Here is a 22,356-nt window from a genome sequence, read left to right on the forward strand (position 1 = left end):
TTTTTTTTGGTTGACGGGAAGACAACACAAGGGTTAAGCACTCTTCCTCTGCATCTCCATGGCGGTTTTTAAATCATTGCGCACATCAAACAGAATTGCACTGATTAGCAGCTCCTCACTTAAACCACAAGAGACAAGATCACATTCTTAAACTAGATACATTCATTCCCAACCGGAATTACGCACAATCTTGCCAATCATACACACACACAGACATACATACAGACATACATGCACACGAGAGGACGTGTGGAACTTGAACAAATACATCAGAGCAAACAATACGCTCTGGGATGAAGAAGCCCTGAGGTCCGTCAATTAAGGGAAATTAATCAGCACCAGACTACTTACCACAGATAGTGGTGGAGTCGCAAATCAGCCAAACTGAAAGAATATAACCACAAGCATGATTCCATTGTTTGCAAACTGTTACTCTCATAAATCCAAATGTATGTAGGCAACGATGCGCACATAGCCTACCCAATCCGAGAGCCAATAGCGGGAGCATCTGGGAGCCTGTTTGAGGCATGACTGCTGACCTGCTGCACCAGAGAGTGAGATAGAGATGCTGAGAGAAAGGCCTGCATCTAAATAATAGGTTACCAATGGGCCACTCCTCCCACGTCAGACGCACCTAAAAATATTTCACTTATAAACCCATCGGAATCAAGATCGCGTGACACACTAGCCTACACCATACAAATGTAAAACCTCCAAAGAAATGTTATTATAGGCTTTACAGAAATGTAGCCTATTATATATTATTATTATTATTATATATGTTCATAAAGTAGCTAATCAATGTGTACAGGGAACAGTAATATGTGCAATGTAGATTTGATTTGCCTAAATGAACAGATTGGAAGCAGGCTACCTCAAAAGTATAGCATGAACATCTACGAGGCGTTGCCCTTTCTCCACTCCCCTAGCCTAGGCTATATAGGCTAAAGGTTGAATGAAAAAAAGAGAGGTCTGGTGACACATAAGATCCAAGCAGCTGCTTGTTTCAGTAGCCTCTTTGGAATATTTTCAATTCTGACGTTCAACTCTCGGAATATTACACTGCCGGCTTCGTTAATGAGGGTTCCAAGCAGTCCTGTAAATCAGCATATCGATGACGGACGCGAAGCTCGGCTGGTCCTGTGGGAATGTCCGACTCCTTGGCAATCGTGCTGATTAATAACTTTTCTCACACTGTCTTGGAATTTTTCATTGTTTTCATGCAACCAACACTGATTAACTCAGGTGGAAGAGAAACATGCAGCCACGTTAAAAAAAAATAATAATAATTTGCATCTGTATTGTGTAGCCTACAAGAACAGAGTGCATCAACTGAATTTCCCTTCGGGGATTAATAAAGTAGGCTAGCCTATTGCCTAGATCTTCTTCTTTTTAATTGAACAGTATGGTCTAGCTACTAGGACATGCAGTAGCCTATTAGTTACAGAAAATCCTGTCCACATTTGTACAGTAGCCTAATCAGGTGCAGCAAAAACCCTACTGACGAACACATGATTTCATGTGTTCGTGAGTTTAATGATGACACGTTAGTTTCCAATAATTAAAACCACATAATATGCAGTCGCTGTTTACGCCCACAGCGCAGTCTCCAACCCAGTCTCACGGCAGTTAGTGACGGCATCACGAAAATAAATATATTCGCTCATGATACGATATTTTGAAGAATGTTGTGATGGGGTCATGTTTCGCTGCCTAATGTTGGCCTATTTCAATCACGAACTGCCGTGAGACTGGGTCGCTCTCTCATGCTGTGGGCGTAAACAGAGAGAGACAGCGGTTATCGGACAAATATGAGAGAGATGTTCATGACACAGCTTTTGACTGTGATTGTACATTTCTGATTTATGTATAGGATATAGCCTATATGTTTTACGTTAACTAAATAGCCTAACTTTATTAAGGCATTCTAGAACTGCTTCCCTTAAGAGGTTGTAAGCAGGTCCGTAGTGGAAGGCCTGAATAAATAAAAAATAAAATAATCAGGCCTAACTAGGCTATACCGAAATTATATAGCCTATTGCACAAATGAACAGTATGCCAGCCTTCAAGCAGTAGTATATTCAAAGATTATTTGTTTGCACAAGGAAAATAAAAAATAAATCAAAGAAAAAGGCCTGGCCCCATAACGGTGCGAACTCATTTTTTCCTCTTAAAAAAAAGTCGAATTAAAAGTTGAAATTAAAATTGCATGGATTGTTTAAGCGATAGCCTATTTTGCCTACAAGCGCACTCTTGGTGTATATAGAAGGCTTTTGGTAACAAATAATAAATGAGTGTGTGAAAACTGAAGAAAATAGAAACCACATCACAGATTTCGTTTGTTTCCTCTGACATTTTGTTCTGCAATGAATCATTTCCTATAGCCTATTTAGGAAATGGTTGGCTGGCAGGAAAAACCCCAGCAACAACAAACAAAAAAAAGCGAATGCAGTTTTATAACTAGCAGCAGCACTAGGATGTGCGATTCAGTTGAAAATTCTATCTCTTAGGCCTATATATATATATATATATATATATATATATATATATATATATATATATATATATACACCACACCTGTTGTTTGTAGCCGCAATTAACGATCACTTGAAAACAAACAATAGGTGTGTTTTCAAGTGATCGTTAATTGCGGCTTTATTTTCAAGAAATATATATATAATAATAATAATAATAATAATAATATTTAAATATCACGCCCCAATATATTCTCGGTTTTGAGGCCTCGCCCCTCCAATTTACGACATGGAGAGACGTAATCCGGCTAAGAAGGGGCACTTTTCAGAGGTGGAGATTGAAACCCTGATATCTCAGGTTCACTTGCACTAACGTGTGTAGATTTGTCAGCCTGAAAACTGGTATTAAAGGCTGTAGAAAGAATGCGGAATGGAAAGAGATCACTGATGCTGTCAACAGTGTTGCCGTGGGAAATCGGACTCCAGCTGAAGTTTATTTAATGTACATCCTTGACATATGTATGCTATAGTCTTATATACAGGCTTATATTGTAATCTCATAGGCCTACATATGGTGTAGCCTACCTATATTTAAATAAACACACAGTAGCAGAGTTTATGCAGTGTCTTTTATTTTACTCATGTTTTTTTCATGAATCAGAGCCAGACAGGGGCGGATCTAGAAAAATATTTATGGGGTGGCGAGAGGGGGGCAGGAATTTTGGCGGGGGCAGACGTATATATACCGAATTTTAATACAGTTCAATGAGAAATAGTATGTACACACTACAAAAGGGCACAGGCTGCCATAATAGGAGATAGAAGTATGATAGAAGTAAGGGGCATTATCCCCTTACTTCTAGGGGAAAGGCACTGAGGTAAGACACAGGTGATGAGTGGCAGATATGTGAGAGGGGAATCAAACAGTTTTTGACTGTGTCAGAGAGGCAGCGTTGCAGGCAGCATTTGTACAAGATTAGGAAGTGTCATTGATTAGTTATAACCATCAGACTGTGTTAACCAACATTTTAGCCTGGGAGAGTATTTTTAGGTTCATTTGTTTGATTTTTTTAATTTAATCTGAGCAATAGATCTAAAATACATTCTACACAAAATATAAAAACTCATCTCCCCATCTCATCACACTTTCACACTGACAACTTTCCCTAATTATTAATATTTAAGCAAACATGAATTTTTATATTTATTTGATAAACGTTTTTTTTTCTCAAAACATGCAATGTCCTTTTGTCGACGATCCCGGTGATGTAGAAGCTGTATTACTTGCAGGGAGTTAAACATACGTCAGGAGATGATATGAGGCCCCGACGCATTTTAATTTCCAGATAAATACCTATTTGAGCGGTACCGTTTTTTTCTTCCCAGTCTATCAGTTATGTAGCCTATATAACCTTATCATCCTCATATCACTAACGTCACCCATCGTGGACATGCTCTACATCCCAGCACATTATTTGTCTCATTACATTTCTTTGCAAACAACAGTTTTCTTTACAACATTGGTGATGCGGAGCATATTAGTAAAGCTACTGTAGCAAAGCGCCGTCAGAAGAGTGTGACTCTCTGAAACGTTTTTTTAAACGTTTGTGTAGTGTTCCCTGGACACAACCGTAAGAGCCATTAAAAAAGAGTTCCACAGTATTGCAGGTGAATGATGTAAACCCTTTGAAATATAAGATTATGAATTATAGTTCTGTTGATGATGGTGCTGCAGCCTCAGAATGGGATTAGTAGGCCTAGGACTTTTATAGATTATAGGTTCAATACCATTTCACCAGTAATATTATACTTATGATTAAATATGATATACACTATATTGGAACTAACGCATTTACTCTAGCAGCAATTTTCTCCCACGCAAATTCTCTCTTTTAAAGCAGCCGCTGTGTTGCTTTTTTAACTAAATACATGTTCAAACTCGCTGTATGTGCAGTATTCTACCCACCAGTTTGTTTGTGGTTGTTACCATGGTGAATCGTAGTATCATGGCTCCATTCATGCTGCCTGAAACTGAAAACTCAGAGTTTCCCATCTCAGGGTAAATCAACTCAGATATCAGGGTACACTCAGAGTTTGTTAAACCTCCTTCCTGAAATGGGCCCCTGCATTGTTAACGGTTGCTTTACCTGGTCTGTGCTTGTAAATAAAAACGAACCGGATTTGGATTTGTAACATTGTTACACCCCTTTTTGTGATACAGCCTTACTTGAGTCTAAACACAGTGACTTGGGACTTGTTCAAGACGGTGAAGGTTAAGATTTGTGACTTGCACATGTGTGACTTAAGACCGTTACACACTGGGGGTGTGACGAATAAGCGCCCAATATGCAAAATTATCGCCTGTGAATATTTCACATCAAAACTATTCACACCGGCAGCGATGCAAATTTGTGACAGTTTTCAATAAAAGGTTTGGATATACACGCCAGCTCATCTACAATGTCAGTAGGACAGATGCTGAAGAGAGAGAAAGTGACGGAAGATGTGGTGTGAGCGGACGAGAAGAGAGAGAGCATCGGAGCAGAGGAGAGTTAACGTTTAGTGGTGAAGATATGAAGTGATTGTACAGCAGCTAGATTCTGCAGTTGACAACAAATAAATGCAGCAGCTCCTCAAAAGCACCAAAAGGTGTCCTGTCTGGTTTCCAGGCTGCTGAGTGAGGGACGGGGGCTAGCTTCGGATACGTCCCAGGAAAAGCTGTAACACTAAGCTACTGTAAGATTTATTGAGTTTCCTCTAACTCTAATTGAGTATACAGTTAATACTCAATTGAATTCCCTCTGCAAAACAGTGTAGCATATGTCTCGGGCTTATTGTGAAAGGTAAAAACGGAAAGAATTTTCTGGCATATGCTGCCATTGTAAAGGTTGAAAGGAGTAATAAAGTTTGCTGACGTACAGTCTGTAGTGGGACAGCAGCCTCCGTGTTGTTTGGTGATCCTCATAAGTAACACTACTTGTGACAAAAACAACAGTTCGAAAAAATATATTGACATGCGAAATAATCGTCCCTGGTGTGCAATGGTCTTTAATCTCACCTCTGATATTTTGATTAAGAGCTACTCTCTGGCGAAGCCACAAACCAGAAATGTAAGACTCAAACTATGATGTCATCAGGTTACTAAGCTGCTTCATAGACAATGAATGTGAAACTAATTTTGTAGAATAAAAAAAACCCAAATGAGGTTTATTCTATGTTAGCATTTTATTTCTGAAACAGAAAATCTACCCGTTACCTCTGAACATCCCCTGGGTGATCTCAGTGTCATCTTTCAAATATTTCTCAATCATTGTTTTTGGAAAAGCTCCAGACATTATATCATGACATCACAAATTTCCCCAATTTTCAAAAGTTCCCCTTTTGCTATAATTCAATGTACCAGACAGTTTTTGCTCCCATAAGTTTATTCAAATGTGAACTTTAAAGCAGCCATATTATGCTCATTTTCAGGTTCATAATTGTATTTTACCAGAATAGGTGTACATGGTTTAATTTTCAAAAACACCATATTGTTGTATGCTGCGCTCTCTCACTGCTGCAGACCCTCTTTTTGGTCTCTGTTTTAGCTACAGAGTGACCTCTTTTCTTCTTCTTCTTCTGTACTATCTTTGATTGCACTTGCACATGCCCAGTAGCTCAGATGTAGATCATTCAGCTAGCTAGCTCCATAGACAGTAAAAGAAAGGCTGTTTCTACAACTTTGGTCAGTTACAAGGCAGGATTAGCTGGGAGACTTCTAAATGAGGGCGCACATGTAAGTAGTTCTTTTGTAGATTATGGGTGAACTTGTGTGTGTGTAGCTTTGCTATTGAAACGAGGTAGCATGCTAGCGTTAGCATGTTAGCATTAGCGTTAGCATGCTAACGCTACGAGCTAATGGTTGCGGTTAGCCTGCTCGTTTCGGCTTGTGACGTCACAAGCCGTGCCAATTTTGAACAGCTCACCCAGAGAATGAAGACAGGACACATTCAGAAACCGTAGCTCACTCTAAACAGCATGGGTGGATTTTTTTCAAAGTTTGTATGCGTGTGGAAGCACCAAAGACACAAAAGAACACCCCAAATCCCAGAAAAAGTGACTTTTCATATGGGCACTTTAAGGATAGCACTGTTTAAATAGTGCATTTCTTTGTAAAGCATGCAGTAATGGTCATTCTATAATACTTTCTGGTTATGATACATCTTAAAATCATACATCTCAAATAGGGATCTTCAGTGAATGGATTGGACAATGCTGTAAAATGTCAGCAGAAAAAATTATATATTTATTGCGTGTAAAAGTAGTTGATGCAATTGCACTTTTACATAGCCCTTTTGGTTTTTGTACATTCAAAACCCCATTTACTAATGAGGAAGTTGTGAACATATATTGGTTAGTAATAGTAATTACTGTCAAATAATGTTTATGAAGTAAATCCCATGCACTTATAAGAAAAGTCTGTAGATATTGGTGTTGCTTGTTATTACTGTCAAATGAAGTTTATATAAAATAAACATGTATGTACATATAATGGAGAGTTGCTTGTTATTACTGTCAAATAATGTTTATATAAAGTAAACCCCCTACTTCAATGAGGAAAGGTCTGTAGATATACCAGACAGTTGCTTTTAAGTTACTATAAAACCATGTTTATATACCTCATAATTAATAGTAAAGGTATGTAGATATATTGGAGAGTTGCTTCTAAATTACTATAAAACTATGTTTATATAAAGTAAACCCCGTACAATAATGGTAAAAGTATATATATATTGGATAGTTGTTTGTAATTACTATAAAGAACAGTTTATATAAAGTAAGCCCCCATACAATAATGAGGTACAGTCTGTAGATATACTGGATAGTTGCTTGTTATTACGGGCAAATAATGTTTATATAAGTGAACACCCATACAATAATGGTAAAACTATGTGTATATATTGGATATTGCTTGTATATATAAAGTAAACCTCGTATATTAATGGTAAAGGTATGTAAATATTGGAGAGTTGCCTTTTATAACTATAAATGAATGTTTTTTAAAGTAAACAACATACATTAATGGTAAAAGTATGTAGATATATTGGAGAGTTGCTTGTAAATACTCTCAAATATTGTTTATATAAAGTAATGACTATTATTACAATGTTTCTGGAAGGTATTATCCCATTATCTTCTCTTTTTTGTACAGTAAAAACACAGTATTAAACAGGAATTTACCGTAAATAGATTGGATAATCATAAAATAAACGCCTAAAGGAGGGTATTTGAAAGTCATTTACATAATTTTTATGTGTTTTACATCCAGAATCTGTACTTTAACAGGGAGTTCTTGTGGATTGAATAATCTTGTGAATTTACCAAAGAAAACCGTATGAAAACAGCAGTTTTCATTTAAATTATGTAATTTTAAGGTATTTCTGCAATATTTCTTAGTTTTGATAAAGATTTATACAGTTGTTTAACATTCTAGAAATGTTTTATAACAAGAATTTGTTTTAATTCTACAATAGTTAGACTGTAAAAATACAGAAAATATTTACAGGAAATTTCTGTATTTAAAAAAAGAATTTTTCTGTAAAATAATGTAAGGTTTTTTACTGTAATTTGACGGTAAGTGTTTGGCAACTTTGCTGCCAGACTTTTTACCGTTTTTTTACGATTTTTTTTTTTACAGTGTAGTGAAAAGGGACGCTACAGCAGAGTAGGTACAGTGGCATGAGGAGCCAGAGGTGGGGTGTGGATGTATGTATGTATGTATGTGGATGTATAGTAGGGTCCCCCCCACTGATGCAAAACAGAGCCATCTGCCCTTAATCAATCCGATGGAGCGCTCCACCGTGGCCCGTGCGCGTATGTGTGCACTGTTGTACCGGCGAATAGAGGCCTTCTAAAAGAGCCAGATTTGCCATTGCTGATAAGTGATCAACTGATGACTTCTCCTTCTCCTCTATGCAAGTACTAGTGTCTTGAAGCGGATGCAGACAGCAACTGGTAACCAGTGAAGAGAGCGGAGGAGCGGTGTAGTGTGAGAGAACTTGTAGGCAGGCAGACCAATCAGGAGGGAGTTGCAGTAGTCTAGACGTGAGATGACTAGAGGATGATTTAGAAGGGGACGTATCCTTCTGATGTTATGCATGTATCTACACGATCAGGTAGTTGCAGCAATGTTGGCAGTGAAGGTTAGTTGGTCGTCAAGTGTCACACCCAGGTTTCTAGCAGTCTGGGTGGGGACCACCACAGAGTTGTCAATTGTTATAGTCAGGTCCTGGGTAGGAGAGCCTTTCCCTGGAAGGAAAAGGAGCTCAGGCCTGTGTGTTTGCATCAGGCTGAGGGAGGGCCAACCCGCCAGTGCAGAGGAGATAGCGCATTTTTTCAGCAATGATGCATACATCACACACAGCTGGTGTCTCGCTCGGCTGCACATCTATCTTGCGGCTGGAAATGTTCACAGTGACTCATGCACACGGGCACGGCCTTTCTAACAGAAACTATAAAAAAACAAACAAAACAAAAAAAAATTCCATTTTGAAACACAGTTTAAAACAGTAGGCCTACGACTGCAATGACATTTTTTTCAATACTTTTAACAACTTTCCTAAACTCTTAGCACAACATCCGTCTGCAGGGCTCCAGACTGCGACCAAATGGTCGCATTTTGCGACCAAAATTTGAGAGTGTGCGACTGAAGTTTACATCCAGTCGCACATGTGCGACTAGTAAATTTGCCCCCTTTTTTACACGTTAAACGTCGAAATTTCGGTACCTGAGAATGCGTAAGCTCAAGCTTATCTGTCCTCTCTGAAAATTGACAGAGAGCGGAGCTCTGACACAAACACACACACACACTCGCACATAAACGCATAGCTGCGGACAGCGCAAACTACGTCGGCTCTGCAGTTTTGTTGAAGTCACAGTGAGTCACGGAAATGCCGATAAAGTGGTTTCAAGTGTGGTTACAGTTTTTCAAAACTTCACGCAGACAGCGTTTGCTGCGATATGATAGTAATGGAGAGCCGAAAGCGGTCGCGGGAACAACAGTGGTTCTGTGCCCTGGTGACTGACTGACAGGCTGAGGTTGTAAGGCAAGGTGACTTTATTTCTACAGCAGCTTTCAGCAACAAGGCAATTCAAAGTGCTTTACATGAAACATTAAAGAAATATTCAAAACGGTCATGAAAATAAAACAGGCTAAAAAATAATATACAAATACAAGAATAAAAGTTACAGTGAGTAAGAAATGAATAATTATTCAATTTAATAGGTTGTAGGGACGGGTTTGGGAGGAGGAGGATTTTGTTTAATTAATAAAATAACATAATGTTCTAAGTACATAGGATAAATAGGTTTGACAATCATTTTTACAACTGAAATAACTATTTTGTAATTATAGAGGGAAAGTGCCAAAAAAAGGTACCGTTGGGTAATGGAACCGAATTTCAGGTATCTGTACCAATATTGGTTCAGTTGTAGCCTAAACAATGCATGTTTAATTTTAAGTTGAATTAATTGTAATTGTAGACTAGAGCTGGTATATATATATATTTTTTGTTTTTCATGACAACGATGGTGCTGTTGGTTAACCTTCTATGTTGCATCTTCAAAAGTGACACTGGATTTGAAACAGCACATTGTAATTTCTGCATCTATTATCAAAGTATTAGTAATACAGTGGAAATTAGTAGAAATGTGAATATTTGGTTAGCATGTTGTTTTACGGTGTGTGCCCCTGAATTTTCTGGTTGCGCCCCTAAAATTTTCAGTTGGGGGCCACTGTGCTCCTAGTGAAAAAAGTTAGTTTGGAGCCCTGGTCTGTGTAGGCTATACGATTAACACATTTCTTGTTGCATGCTTTGACACAAAATGCATACAGTTAACACAAATTTAAAAAGCTTGAACTTCTTTTACACACAAGCCAAAACAATGGATGTTTACTGCCAAATTTACAAATGCGTTCACACTATGTCAGAACAAATAACATCATCTTCTAAACCTAACTCATTCTTTCATTCTGTCAATCGCATGACCATATGGTAGTAGGCTACATAAAAGAGGACCTATTTGGCCTGATCTTTATGAAGGTAAATATGGTGCAAAACGGGAGAGCTTGTAGAATACAATGTGAGAACTTGCAGAACAAAAAATCTGAACTTGTATGTTAAAATTTGCACTTGTAAAAAATATTCACACACATGTGATCTGAATTTAAAGTCATACAAAGAAAAAAAAACATGAGAGCTTGTAAAAAAAAATCTGAACTTGTAAGTTGAAATTTGCACTTGTAGAAAATGTTCACACACCTGTATTCTAAATGTGAAGTTACAGAAAAAAATATTCACAAATGTGTAGATTGATATTTACATGAACACAATGACAGCTGCAAACTTATAATGCAACATTTACTCGTATACTTTTTTTTTTACTCTGCTTCATTTTCCATCACAACCACAACTCAGTGATTACAACCTCTCGAATCTGTCACTGCAACTTCACATATGAGCTCTCTCGCATCACAAAGTGGCCAATCTGCGCACCTCGACTTTCACAACACTCTTGACGATACATTTGGTGCAAAACTAATTTGTACCTGTGGACTTAGGCTGTGGAGCTCTGAGCTAACAGAACGGGAAAAGCAGGGTTTCTATCGCCAGATGAGGGACAACTCTGTCTGGCTTATTTATGTAGCATGGAAACTTGGTGGAATAGCATGCTAGCATTAGCTAACTAGCAGCCAGCCCGCTTCTAAATAAATACCTTTTAATTATCTAAACACTTTTTAACAGTCAAACTAAAACACTGGCGGTGAGCTCCACGGCCTGCAGCCGCAGACGGACCGTCATCAGTGGGTAACAGGTGCCAAGTTTCGCATCCCTGCCGAGAATTGCATCCACTAGGGAAAATAATGATTTTATAAGGCAAAGTACTGTTTAAAAACTAGGCAATAGTAAATCTCTTTGTCATGTTCATCAATAATGATTAGGATTTTAGAAGGTTTATAGACATCAATGTTTTATCAGACTCTGTAGTAGCATTTCCTTGCTACCTAGATGCAATTTTCGGCAGCAATGAATTCTGCAGAAATGATTGTTTCTGCCCAAGCGGGTGCAATTCTTAGCAGGGATGCACAACATCAGCAAAGCAAGCTCTGGTCATGGCCGGGGGATGGGCCGCTGCTACCGGATGTGGGGCTCTCCGTGTCCCGCTGGAGCTCCGACTGCAGGTCGAGGTCGGCAGCGAAGCTTTCTGGCAAAAGCAGTGTTACTACGCTGGTCGATCCCCACTGATGACGGTCCGTCTGCGGCTGCAGGCGTGGAGCTCACCGCCAGTGTTTTAGTTTGACTGTTAAAAAGTGTTTAGATAATTAAAAGGTATTTATTTAGAAGCGGGCTGGCTGCTAGTTAGCTAACGCTAGCATGCTATTCCACCAAGTTTCCATGCTACATAAATAAGCCAGACAGAGTTGTCCCTCATCTGGCGATAGAAACCCTGCTTTTCCCGTTCTGTTAGCTCAGAGCTCCACAGCCTAAGTCCACAGGTACAAATTAGTTTTGCACCAAATGTATCGTCAAGAGTGTTGTGAAAGTCGAGGTGCGCAGATTGGCCACTTTGTGATGCGAGAGAGCACATATGTGAAGTTGCAGTGACAGATTCCAGAGGTTGTAATCACTGAGTTGTGGTTGTGATGTAAAATGAACCAGAATAAAAAAAAAACTATACAAGTAAATGTTGCATTATAAGTTTGCAGCTGTCATTGTGTTCATGTAAATATCAATCTACACATTTGTGAATATTTTTTCTGTAACTTCACATTCAGAATACAGGTGTGTGAACATTTTCTACAAGTGCAAATTTCAATTTACAAGTTCAGATTTTTTTTACAAACTCTCATGTTTATTTCTTTGTATGACTTCAAATTCAGATCACATGTGTGTGAATATTTTTTACAAGTGCAAATTTTATTTTTACAAGTGCAAATTTTAACATACAAGTTCAGATTTTTTGTTCTGCAAGTTCTCACATCGTATTCTACAAGCTCTCCCATTTTGCACCATATTTACCTTCATAGGATCTTGTGTGGAAAAGGAACAATATAGATGAACACAAAGAAGGTAAAATGGAAAATGCCAGCAGGAGGGAAAGGAAGATGAGTACCAGGACTGGGGAGAGGAATGCCCGGATGAGGACAAACAATGGATGCCTAGACTTCATGGCTGAACAGGCTACCAGGGGTGGATAAGGCATGCCAAAAGATTCTTCCTAAAATGCCTTGCCAGAAAAGATATGAGGTGTGATGTGAATGAGTACATGTGGCCAAATACAGAAGACCGGGCAGATAAGATTACTTAATTTTCTTTCTTTTTTTATTCGTCTGTGGTTTTTTTGTGTATATTTTGTATTTTCACATACAGTAATGGGAGTGGCAGTAGCTCAGTCTGTAGGGAGTTGGCTTGGTAAGCAACAAAGTAACATTAGTTTCACTTTTTAATTGCTTAGATACAATTTATGTGTCTTAGAGTCATTTGTCGTTATTTGTAATGGAAATAAATAATAGTCATTTAGAAATAACAGTTTAATGTAAATAATATAATAGAAACTTTTTTATATTCCACACCAAATGCCTTGTTGTTTATGTACTGTAAGTACACGTAAGAATGGGAGAACACATAGCTTGTTGTTTATGTGTAAATAAGTGAGTAAGTACAAGAGAGCAGTGAAAAATTCATAATCCAGTCTGCGCCCCAGATTTTACAGGGTAAGTACTGTACACTGTATGTATCACTGTAAGAGATTTTTGTTTCGTTCCTCATTGTCAGAGTGGGATTACAAAACTGCCACAACAGTAACACTTGTTCCTACATTCAAAAGACAAGTCAAAATGTCTGATGCGAAAAATGCTTTTAACAGGATTTGGGGACTTGCACCCTTTTCCACTCATTTACCCTGATCACATGAGACTTTTAGAGTTTGTGTGGGTTCAGTGCGAGGAGCATCGGGTGGACATTTGAACTGAGCTGCTCTCTCCTGGATGTTTCCCGGTGGAGGCATTACAGGCACGCCAGGTCTGCTCTACAAAACCTCGGAGCTTTCAGGTCTGCCTAAGACCAAACAAGTGTGTGTGACCTCAAGGAAGTGGGCTGAGGAGGATGAGTAACCAAAGAGTGGATAGAAAAAGAGTTGCTTGTTTTTAGTCCAGGCAAATCGGTTAGGAAGGAATGTGTTAAACACCAGTTTGACACAAAATGATCAAATCATCTCAGCCAAAAAAAAAACAATTGGGGGAGTGGACGATTTTTTAATGAGGTATACATGCACTAATGGAGAGACGTCAGAGTGAGGGAGCTGCCCATGGAAAGGCACCTGAGCGTGAGAGTGTAAAGTGGGTTCTTAGTTCCTACCTGACTGACTGACTCCATGTGTACAAAGCATCCCTTGTTGGCCAAATACTGTAGCTAGTTTTGTCATTCACATAGCAATCACACTGAACTGAATTTGGCATCAACAACATTTATTCTAGACCAATACATACATTTAAACAAATAGTAGCCTATTGGCATTAACATGCCTCCCGAGACTACTGCTTAGAATACTTCTGTTTTGATTATGTAGACTTTTTTCTTTTTCTTGGCTGCATCTGTCCTGACATTGTATCTATTCCTGTGCTAGGTTCCAGAAATGGCACCAGTGAAGCAAGTCCCACCCAAGAAGATGGACAAGCCAACTAGTGCTCAGAATTTCTTTGCCACAAGGAGGTACAACTTGAATGTATTTTTTTTTTTCTGGCATTGTCATGTGATGCTATTTTATTTATTTTATTTAAATTTATGTGTGTACTTCTAACATGTTTGGTTGGTAAAATAAATATGTTGTAAATTCAAATCAGAGCATCTTCCGTGTCTGGAATGGATGTATTCTTGAGTCTATAAGGTTGTTACGACTCAGGGAATTTTGGGTCCTTAACCCAAAAGCAGAGAGCAGGCAGGCGTAGGTTAAGGTTGAGGATTTATTAACAAAAAACAAAGTTCAACAGACAAGAATAATCTGACACAAGACAAGGGTAACACAAAGACTAAATACACCTGAGGCCTGTACTACGAAGCGAGATTTGGCGTTAACGAGCTAACTTCAGGTTCAACCCAGGGTTTTCTGTACTACGAAGGTGGATTAGTTGTTATCGGGTTCAATTGCCGTGGTAACTTATGCTGAACGCCTAACCTGGTCGGGAGCAGGTTATGTTTGAGATTAGAGATCAACCGGTGTAAAAGCACCGCCTACTGACCAATCAATACTCGACTCGGTATATTTATGAAAGATATAGATTTGAAGCGGAGGGAATTACATATAGGCTATTTGTCGGCTTCTTCAGCCGTGTGTTGCCAATACGCACATCGGTTAGAATTATGTTTTGATATTTTTTTATTTTCTCTCACAGCTTACCACTGCTGGGGTTGCAACTGAAATAAAAGGCTAAAGCAACGACAGTTTATGGAAAGCAGAAGTGTAATTATGGTCAGATCTTGTGCCTGACTGATGGGAAAGTGACCAGTGTAGTCTAATGTAGGCTATTATAGTGGGTGTACTGTACTGTATATTGGCCAGAATCTGCCTTTGGGGAGGAGGGGGGCATATCATAGTGGGGGGTCTGGGTGTCCTCCCCCAGGGAAGTTTTAAGCATCAACGACTTCATTTCCTGCATTCCGATACACTTTTATGCACCAATTTACGGTAAAAAAAATAAATAAAAAATAGGCTACCTTAGAAAAAAGCACAGATAACAATTCAAAATCTATCAAAAATATAATCGAAAGTATGTTACGTGTCATTGGGCATTTTTAAGTGGGTATATAGACATCGTGGAGCTATCACGTAGACTACACCACTGGAAGTGATAGCGTTGTGATTTACGCAAAACAGCGTCGGCTTTTTATGCCATCTTTCCTTCCTGCATTTTGCCTGTAAAACCGTGTCTGTGTTCTTCATATTTATGTAGAATTATAGTTTGCTCTTCTTATGTAAAATATGCGGCTCTGGTAGATGTTTGCGATTGGTCATGCTGCGCACGCCGCTGGATTGGGAAGCCCTGGGTTGATTGAACTAGTTGTTAACCAGCGTCGTGATACAGATTATGCGGGACCGCGGTTGTTAGGTTTGGTGAAGCTGGATAACTGAAAGAAATCCAGGACATGTTGATCTTGATTCGTAGTACAGGCCTCAGGTAATGAACAAACACGAGACAGGTGACACTGGGGCTGGGGAACAGGTGGAACACATTAGACAATCGGGCGGGAAAACTAAAAGACAGGAAGTAAAACAAGACATGACAAGACAGAAAACAGACTACCAAAATAAAACAGGAAACAGAAACATACACCATCATCAGAATACTACACAAACAAAACAGGAAAGCAGAATCATACATCATACATAACAGTGGTAACAATAATATAATAAGATAACCTAATTGAAATGGGTTTGGCTAAAAGAAAATCTTGGTGTTGTCTATACTACTAGGTTCATATACTATGTTGACTGGGTTAAATAGAATTGCATTACTAAAAAGAGACTAAAATACAATTTTCATTGACTAAAACTAGACTAAATGTCGTAGTTTTCGTCGACTAAAACTAGACTAAAATGTCATCAGTTTTCGTCGACTAAAACTAGACAAAAATAGTCATGGATAATTCTGACTAAAATAAGACTAAAATGCTCAGACTTTTAGTCGACTGAAACTTAACTAGACTAAAAAGAGTATGAACGTGACTAAAACTAATACAAACTAAAATGACAGCTTGACACAAAGACTAGACTAAAACTAAAACTAAAAACGGCTGCCAAAAACAACACTACTCCTCCGCAGCGCTTCAGCATCATGGTTATCGGTCCGTGACTATGGGAGCCGGAGCATATGAAGGGGAGGGGTTGTATTTATTTTGGCAGTTGAGTTCAAGTATCAGTAGTCTCGCATTGTCAGACCTTCCTCCACAGCGCTGCTGAGGAGGGCCTGGCTAGTCCACGCAATTAGGGATGGGAGAAAAACGTGCTCTGGTTTATTGGCATTTCTTTAAAACCCTTGTGTGGTGTTCATATTTTTGTTATTCAGCCAGTGTTCGTTGGGTCTGGTGGACCCGCTGCACTTTTGGGTTTTTAATTCAACACAAACAATTTAATGCATGTGAGAAATCTTTTCTGATTTTAAATTTGTTATAGGCTACGTATTAGCTACAGGGCCCTACAGTGTAATGTAATACAAGAATAACCAGAGCTTTTCACAAATCGACTTTTGCAGGCCAGAGTAGCTGAAGAAATTAGCTGGAGCCTAAACATGAAAAGGAAGGCTAAATGTGGGGATATTGCCAGCGTTTTTTGCTAAGAAAATTCAAAGAAGTACACAGGAGGAAGAGAATGATGGATATGAAGGAGAAAGCAGTAAACTGGAGAAACCAGGAGGGTCAGAGCAGAAGAAGACCACAGATTGAGATGAGGAAATAAGTGACGGAGAAGAGGAAATAAGTGAAGGAGACGAGGAAAAAGAAGAATCAGTGAGGGATGAAGAGGAGGGTCCAGATTCAGAGAGAGGGACAGAGGCAGGGAGTGATCAGGATGAGTAAGATGACAGAGAGGAAGAGGGTAGACCTTCAATTCCCCCTGGACCACATGGTATGTTTAATTATTCTTCCATATAAATTGCTGTACAGTAGGATAATATGTAATGTCACTTATGCATTGGCTATGTCCATGTAGTGTAAAATTGCAACCCCAGACAGACATTGGAAGATTATCGCAAAGAGGTGAGCTTTAATGAGCTGTGGAGTACAGCAATTGAGACATGCAATGGTTGCAACATTTCTACCATTGTCAAATCAAAAAGAACCAAACACACATCTAAGAGACTACATGATACTCTTGTAACATCTACGTTTGGACAGCAAATACATGTTGACAGCAAAGATGCCTTTAGAATAGGTATATTCATTCCCATCATAGACTCAATGATCAGTGAGGTGGACAGGTGCTTTTCAAACTCTAGCAGCAAGATGAGGGGTATACAAGCTTTAACCACCCTGTTGTCCTCGGGTCAAATTTGACCCGTTTACAAAAACGTTCTATATCAGAACTATGACAAAAGAACGTTGAAAAAAGTGACAAATGCTGGAAAAAGCTACAAAAATGCAGGAAAAAAATCGACAAAAACGTTTTTTTTAAACGCTGAAAAAAAGTGACCAAAAAATTGGGAAAAAGTGATATCAAAAACATCGCCAAAGGTGACAAAAACTTGTTAAAAAAAAGTGACAAAAAAAATTGGGAATAAGTGGAAAAAACATTGGAAAAAGTGACAAAAAAGTGTTAAAAACTTTACAAAAAAGTGGAAAAAACATTGAAAAAAGCAAGAATCTTTTTTCCAAAAAAAGTGACAAAAAAATTGGAAAAAAGTGACAAAAATATTGGAATAAACTCGACAAAAACGTCGAGAAAAGTGTAGAAAAAAGAACAACAAAACGTTTGAAATTTCGACCCAGAAAAACACAAAGTTGCATGGTCGACGGGGAGACAACACAAGGGTTAAACCCATCAAACAATGACTTCTAAAAAGGAAGAATTGGTTTTGTTAGTGGCTTAGGAATATGGCTCTGAAACTGAGATACACCAGGCAAAAAAAACTTCTTGAAAGAAACAGAGCAAATGGCAAAGTAAACCCGTCCAGTCTGAATGAGTTTGTGACATTCTTGGCACTTTTTAAGGAGGTTTCCTTTGAGCTTTTTTTCCTGTGCAAGATCTCTATCGTTTTACTTGTGAATACTGCTGGGTGTGAGCGAAGCTTTTCAACTTTGAAGCTTGTAAAAAACCACACGTGCGCAACCATGGCAGATGACCGTCTGAGAAATCTGGCTGTTCTCAGTATTGTGAAACAGCGTGCAAAAGCAATATATTTACATAAGTTTGTGAAACGTTTTGCTGCAAAGCACAACAACCTTCGCCTTAAGCTTTCCTAAAAAAGATGGGTGATCGTGGGTCATTTGTGGACTGTAATTATAAGTTTTTAATTATAATAAGTACTTGAGTATTATCTGCTGTTTTATACTTGTAGTCCACTGCATATTGGACACAATTATTGTACTTTTTATTTTATATTTTCATTTTGCTTTTTATACTTTTACTTTTTAAAAGATGCACAGTTTTGTTTTGTTTGAACACTGGGCTTATTCCTGTTGTGAATTAAAAATGCTTGTAGTGTGTAAGGGCATGATTAAAGAATAACTACCCTAGTTTAAAAGTATTTTTGTGTTTGTTTTGTTAAAGCCATTTACATATAGGGATTACCACGTACCGTCTACCCATGCCACCCTGCCAAGACCTCTTGCTCCCCCTTTGCCACCCTATGTAAAATGTTCTAGATCCGCCACTGTGACACACTAGCCTATAGACCGCCATACAAATGTAAAACCTCCAAAGAAATGTTATTAGGCTATAGGCTTTATAGAAACGTTGCCTTATATGTTCATAAAGTAATCAATGTGTACAGGGAACAGTAATATGTGCAATGTAGATTTGATTTTCCTAAATGAACCGATTGGAAGCAGGCTACCCCAAAAGTATAGCATAAACATCTACGAGGCGTTGCCTTTTCTCCACTCCCCTGATTTCTTAACCACCATACATAGCCTAGGCTATATAGGCTAAAGGTTGAATGAAAAAAGAGAGGTCTGGTGACACATAAGATCCAAGCAGCTGCTTGTTTCAGTATATGGAGAAATTTATATTCTGACGTTCAAGTCTCTGCAGGTTCAGGACCAGAACTCAGGCGCAGACTGGAGTCGGTGGTAAAGAATCTTATTTTATTGAAACAGTGAGAGTGAGCTGGCACTGGGGGTGCTGGGTCCAAAGATGACTTGGGGTCTGGGCTGTGTTCCTCAGTGCGGCTGCAGACTCGAGGATCCAGTGCGTGGCGTGGCTTATTGGTAGCTGATGATTAGAAGTCCCAAGGTCAAGGTATAAACGGTGGCGTGATCAGGCTTTTGCAGTTGTTGCCCCGGACTCTGGAACAAGTTACCTCCTGATATTCATACTATTACAGATGTAGCTCTTTTTAGATCCAAACTCAACACCTATTTGTTTAGAATGGCTTTTAACATGTAGTAGTGGTGTGACAATTTCCCTTTCCTCCTCCTGTTTCTATGTAACCTTTTCTGATTTGACTGTTTTCTATGTTTCATTCTTTTTTTTTTGTATGATATGTTGTTTTATTTTGGTTGCTGATGTAAAGCACTTTGGATACCTGCTGGTTGCTGTAAAGTGCTATATAAATACATGTTGATTGATTGATGATTCCGAAGGTGGGTTATTTCTGAGGACAGAGATCTTCCAGTTAGTCACGTCAGGAAACAGGACAGACAGGTAAGTACAGAGACAAGAAACTACAGTACAAATATCGAAGGCTGGTGAATGTGCATACTCAGTGGTAGGCCTAAGCAACAATCCGGCAAGGAGAGGAAAGTCAGACTGGTATTTGAAGGCAGATGACGGAGCAGAATTTTGTAGCTGCGCTGATTGGGATTGGTGCCAGGTGTGGGGAGAGTCAGCAGGGGGAGCGTGTCCACACTCTGTGAAACATGCAGGTGGAAACAAAAACACAGGCAGACCAAAAACACACCAAGCACACAACGGGGGCCTGTTTCACAGAACCAAGATAAGAGATTAAGTTGTGATTTCCCCATTATCCTGGATGAACACATAAATCACCATGGAGATTTATTCTGTGCAGCTAGCCTGCTCCCGACCAGGCTAACAGCCAGGATTTATTTAATCCTGGATCCTTTTCTGTTCACCCAGCAGTGGTTTTACCTTATTGTTATCAGCCTGGATTAAAATACAACAGGTGCATATTGCTGTTCCTTTAAGTACTGTTATTTTTTCAAGTTGTGACCATTATTTTTTTTTAATAATTATTCATGTGACATGATGTCATTGTTACTGTTGTATTGCTGTATGAATACTGCTGTTCATATTGTTGTTAGAAGTATGATTAATATATTATGGCAGTTGTTGAGATAATTAGAAAAGGCTGATAACATTTCAAATGTGTTTTAAATTAAATCTGTTACTAAGGGCAATACATACAATGCTGTACATTTCTATAGTTGACCAATGCACCTTGAATTATTTTAGTTGATTCATTTTTTTTTTAATTCTTTAACAATAAGGATAATGTTTGTTCCGCTTCCATGTGCATGGTATTTGGCATTCTTAGCACACAATTTGTGTTGTCCAGTAAACTGGGACTATAATTTGGGAGGATTGTACAATTTAAAGAACATATCTTAATTGTACAATCCTCCTAAATTATAGTCTTAGTTCACTGGACCAGTAACTATCTAGTGATGTAGGCTACTGTACATGCATGTAACAACAGGGGGAGGACACCTCGTTGGTTTTTGACCTTATATTTTGCTGATAACTGATGAATATGCTCTGTTCCATTCATCTTTACAGTGTGCATGGAATTTATCACTTAATTATCTTTATAGTTTCTAGATAGTTTAGTCTATAGTTTTTAGATTTTAGAGTCCAATTTCTTCAGTGTCTTTATTTTCTATGTCCATATATAAAAGGGAGCAAGGCATATAATATGTAGAGAAGGAAACTCGTCCTCTATAAAAAAATAAAAAAACACGAGAAAAAGCGTGGCAGATAATAGCGGACCGACTGAATGATAGTCTAAAAATATACATTTATGAACTACTGCTCTTAACTGAAACCATTCAATGAGTCACTGTCATTTGCAAAAACGAACAGTTGTACACTTTGCATTAAAAGCGAGCAGTGGAAGTTAATATGACTTAGGACATTTATATTTTAGCCCATGAGAGAGAGGGAGGAACAGAGTGAAAAAGACATTTACGCATCATACTTTAGATGAGCGTTGTAGAAAATTGATCTTCATGGTAAATTTCCTGAGTAACATTATCTTCTGCTTACTTTTAAGGCAAAGAGTACAACTGTTAATTTGTGCAAATGATTAGTAGCCTAATCCTTGAATGGAATGATTATGACGGTTTCAATTCAGAGCAGTGGTCAGTTAATGTATATATTTAGGCTGCTTACACATTCAGTCGGTCCGTGATCGTCTGCTACGCTTTCTCTCGCTGTTTCATTACAGCGGCCGTGTTTCTTTTCTTTTTATACAAATAATGTGTTTCACGTCATCATACTTCCACAAGAAGCTGCTGCTCACTCTGTATAAAGTATGTACAATGCGTATTCTCCATTTTGGCATCAGTAAATCTGTGATCGACCTCGCGGTCTTTTGAGGAAAGCTGTGGACGCGCATCTATCTGAATTACTTCAGCCTGGCTCAACCTAGTCTCTCCTCCTCAGCCTGGCTTGGCCTTCGTGAAACGCAGCAAGCCAGGATGCACAGATTAGACTAGGTCAAGCCTCGCTTTATCAGTTATCCTGGATTTATATATATATATCTTATATCTTATATATATATATAATAAATCTTGCACAATTTTGGGGCTTTCTCAGGCTATAAATTGAATATCTCTAAAAGTGAATGCATGCCTGTTAACATACTTGCCAGGCATATGCCTGACTCTGCGTTCCCCTTTCGCTTGGCAAGATCTGGGTTTAAATATCTGGGCATCAATATTGCACATAACTTTGGAGGCCTTTTTGAAAATAATTTTACTCCTCTTTTGATTAAACTTAAATCCGATCTTCAAAAATGGAGGATTCTTCATCTAACCCTGGCTGGTAGGGTGAACTGTGTTAAAATGACAGTTCTCCCGAGATTCTTATATTTATTTCAATGCCTACCCATCTTCCTATCCAAAGCTTTTTTCAACAGATTAGACAAACTTATTTCCAGTTTTATATGGGA

General features: G+C 38.5%; 1 protein-coding gene across 1 annotated transcript in view; it reads right to left on the minus strand.

Annotated features, from left to right (window-relative positions):
• si:ch211-195m9.3 overlaps positions 1 to 600 on the minus strand; it is a 39,113-nt gene extending 38,513 nt beyond the window's left edge. Inside the window, exons 1-2 of the mRNA XM_031296686.2 lie at positions 481 to 600; positions 352 to 384 (exon numbers count right to left, since the gene is read on the minus strand). Coding sequence (XP_031152546.1) covers positions 352 to 384; positions 481 to 529 — 82 coding nt within the window. The 5' untranslated portion in view covers positions 530 to 600. The remainder of the gene's footprint in view (positions 1 to 351; positions 385 to 480) is intronic.
• Positions 601 to 22,356: the final 21,756 nt, after the last annotated feature.

The sequence above is a fragment of the Sander lucioperca genome, chromosome 5 (genome assembly GCF_008315115.2).
Source record: "Sander lucioperca isolate FBNREF2018 chromosome 5, SLUC_FBN_1.2, whole genome shotgun sequence".
Taxonomy (NCBI): Eukaryota; Metazoa; Chordata; class Actinopteri; order Perciformes; family Percidae; genus Sander; species Sander lucioperca.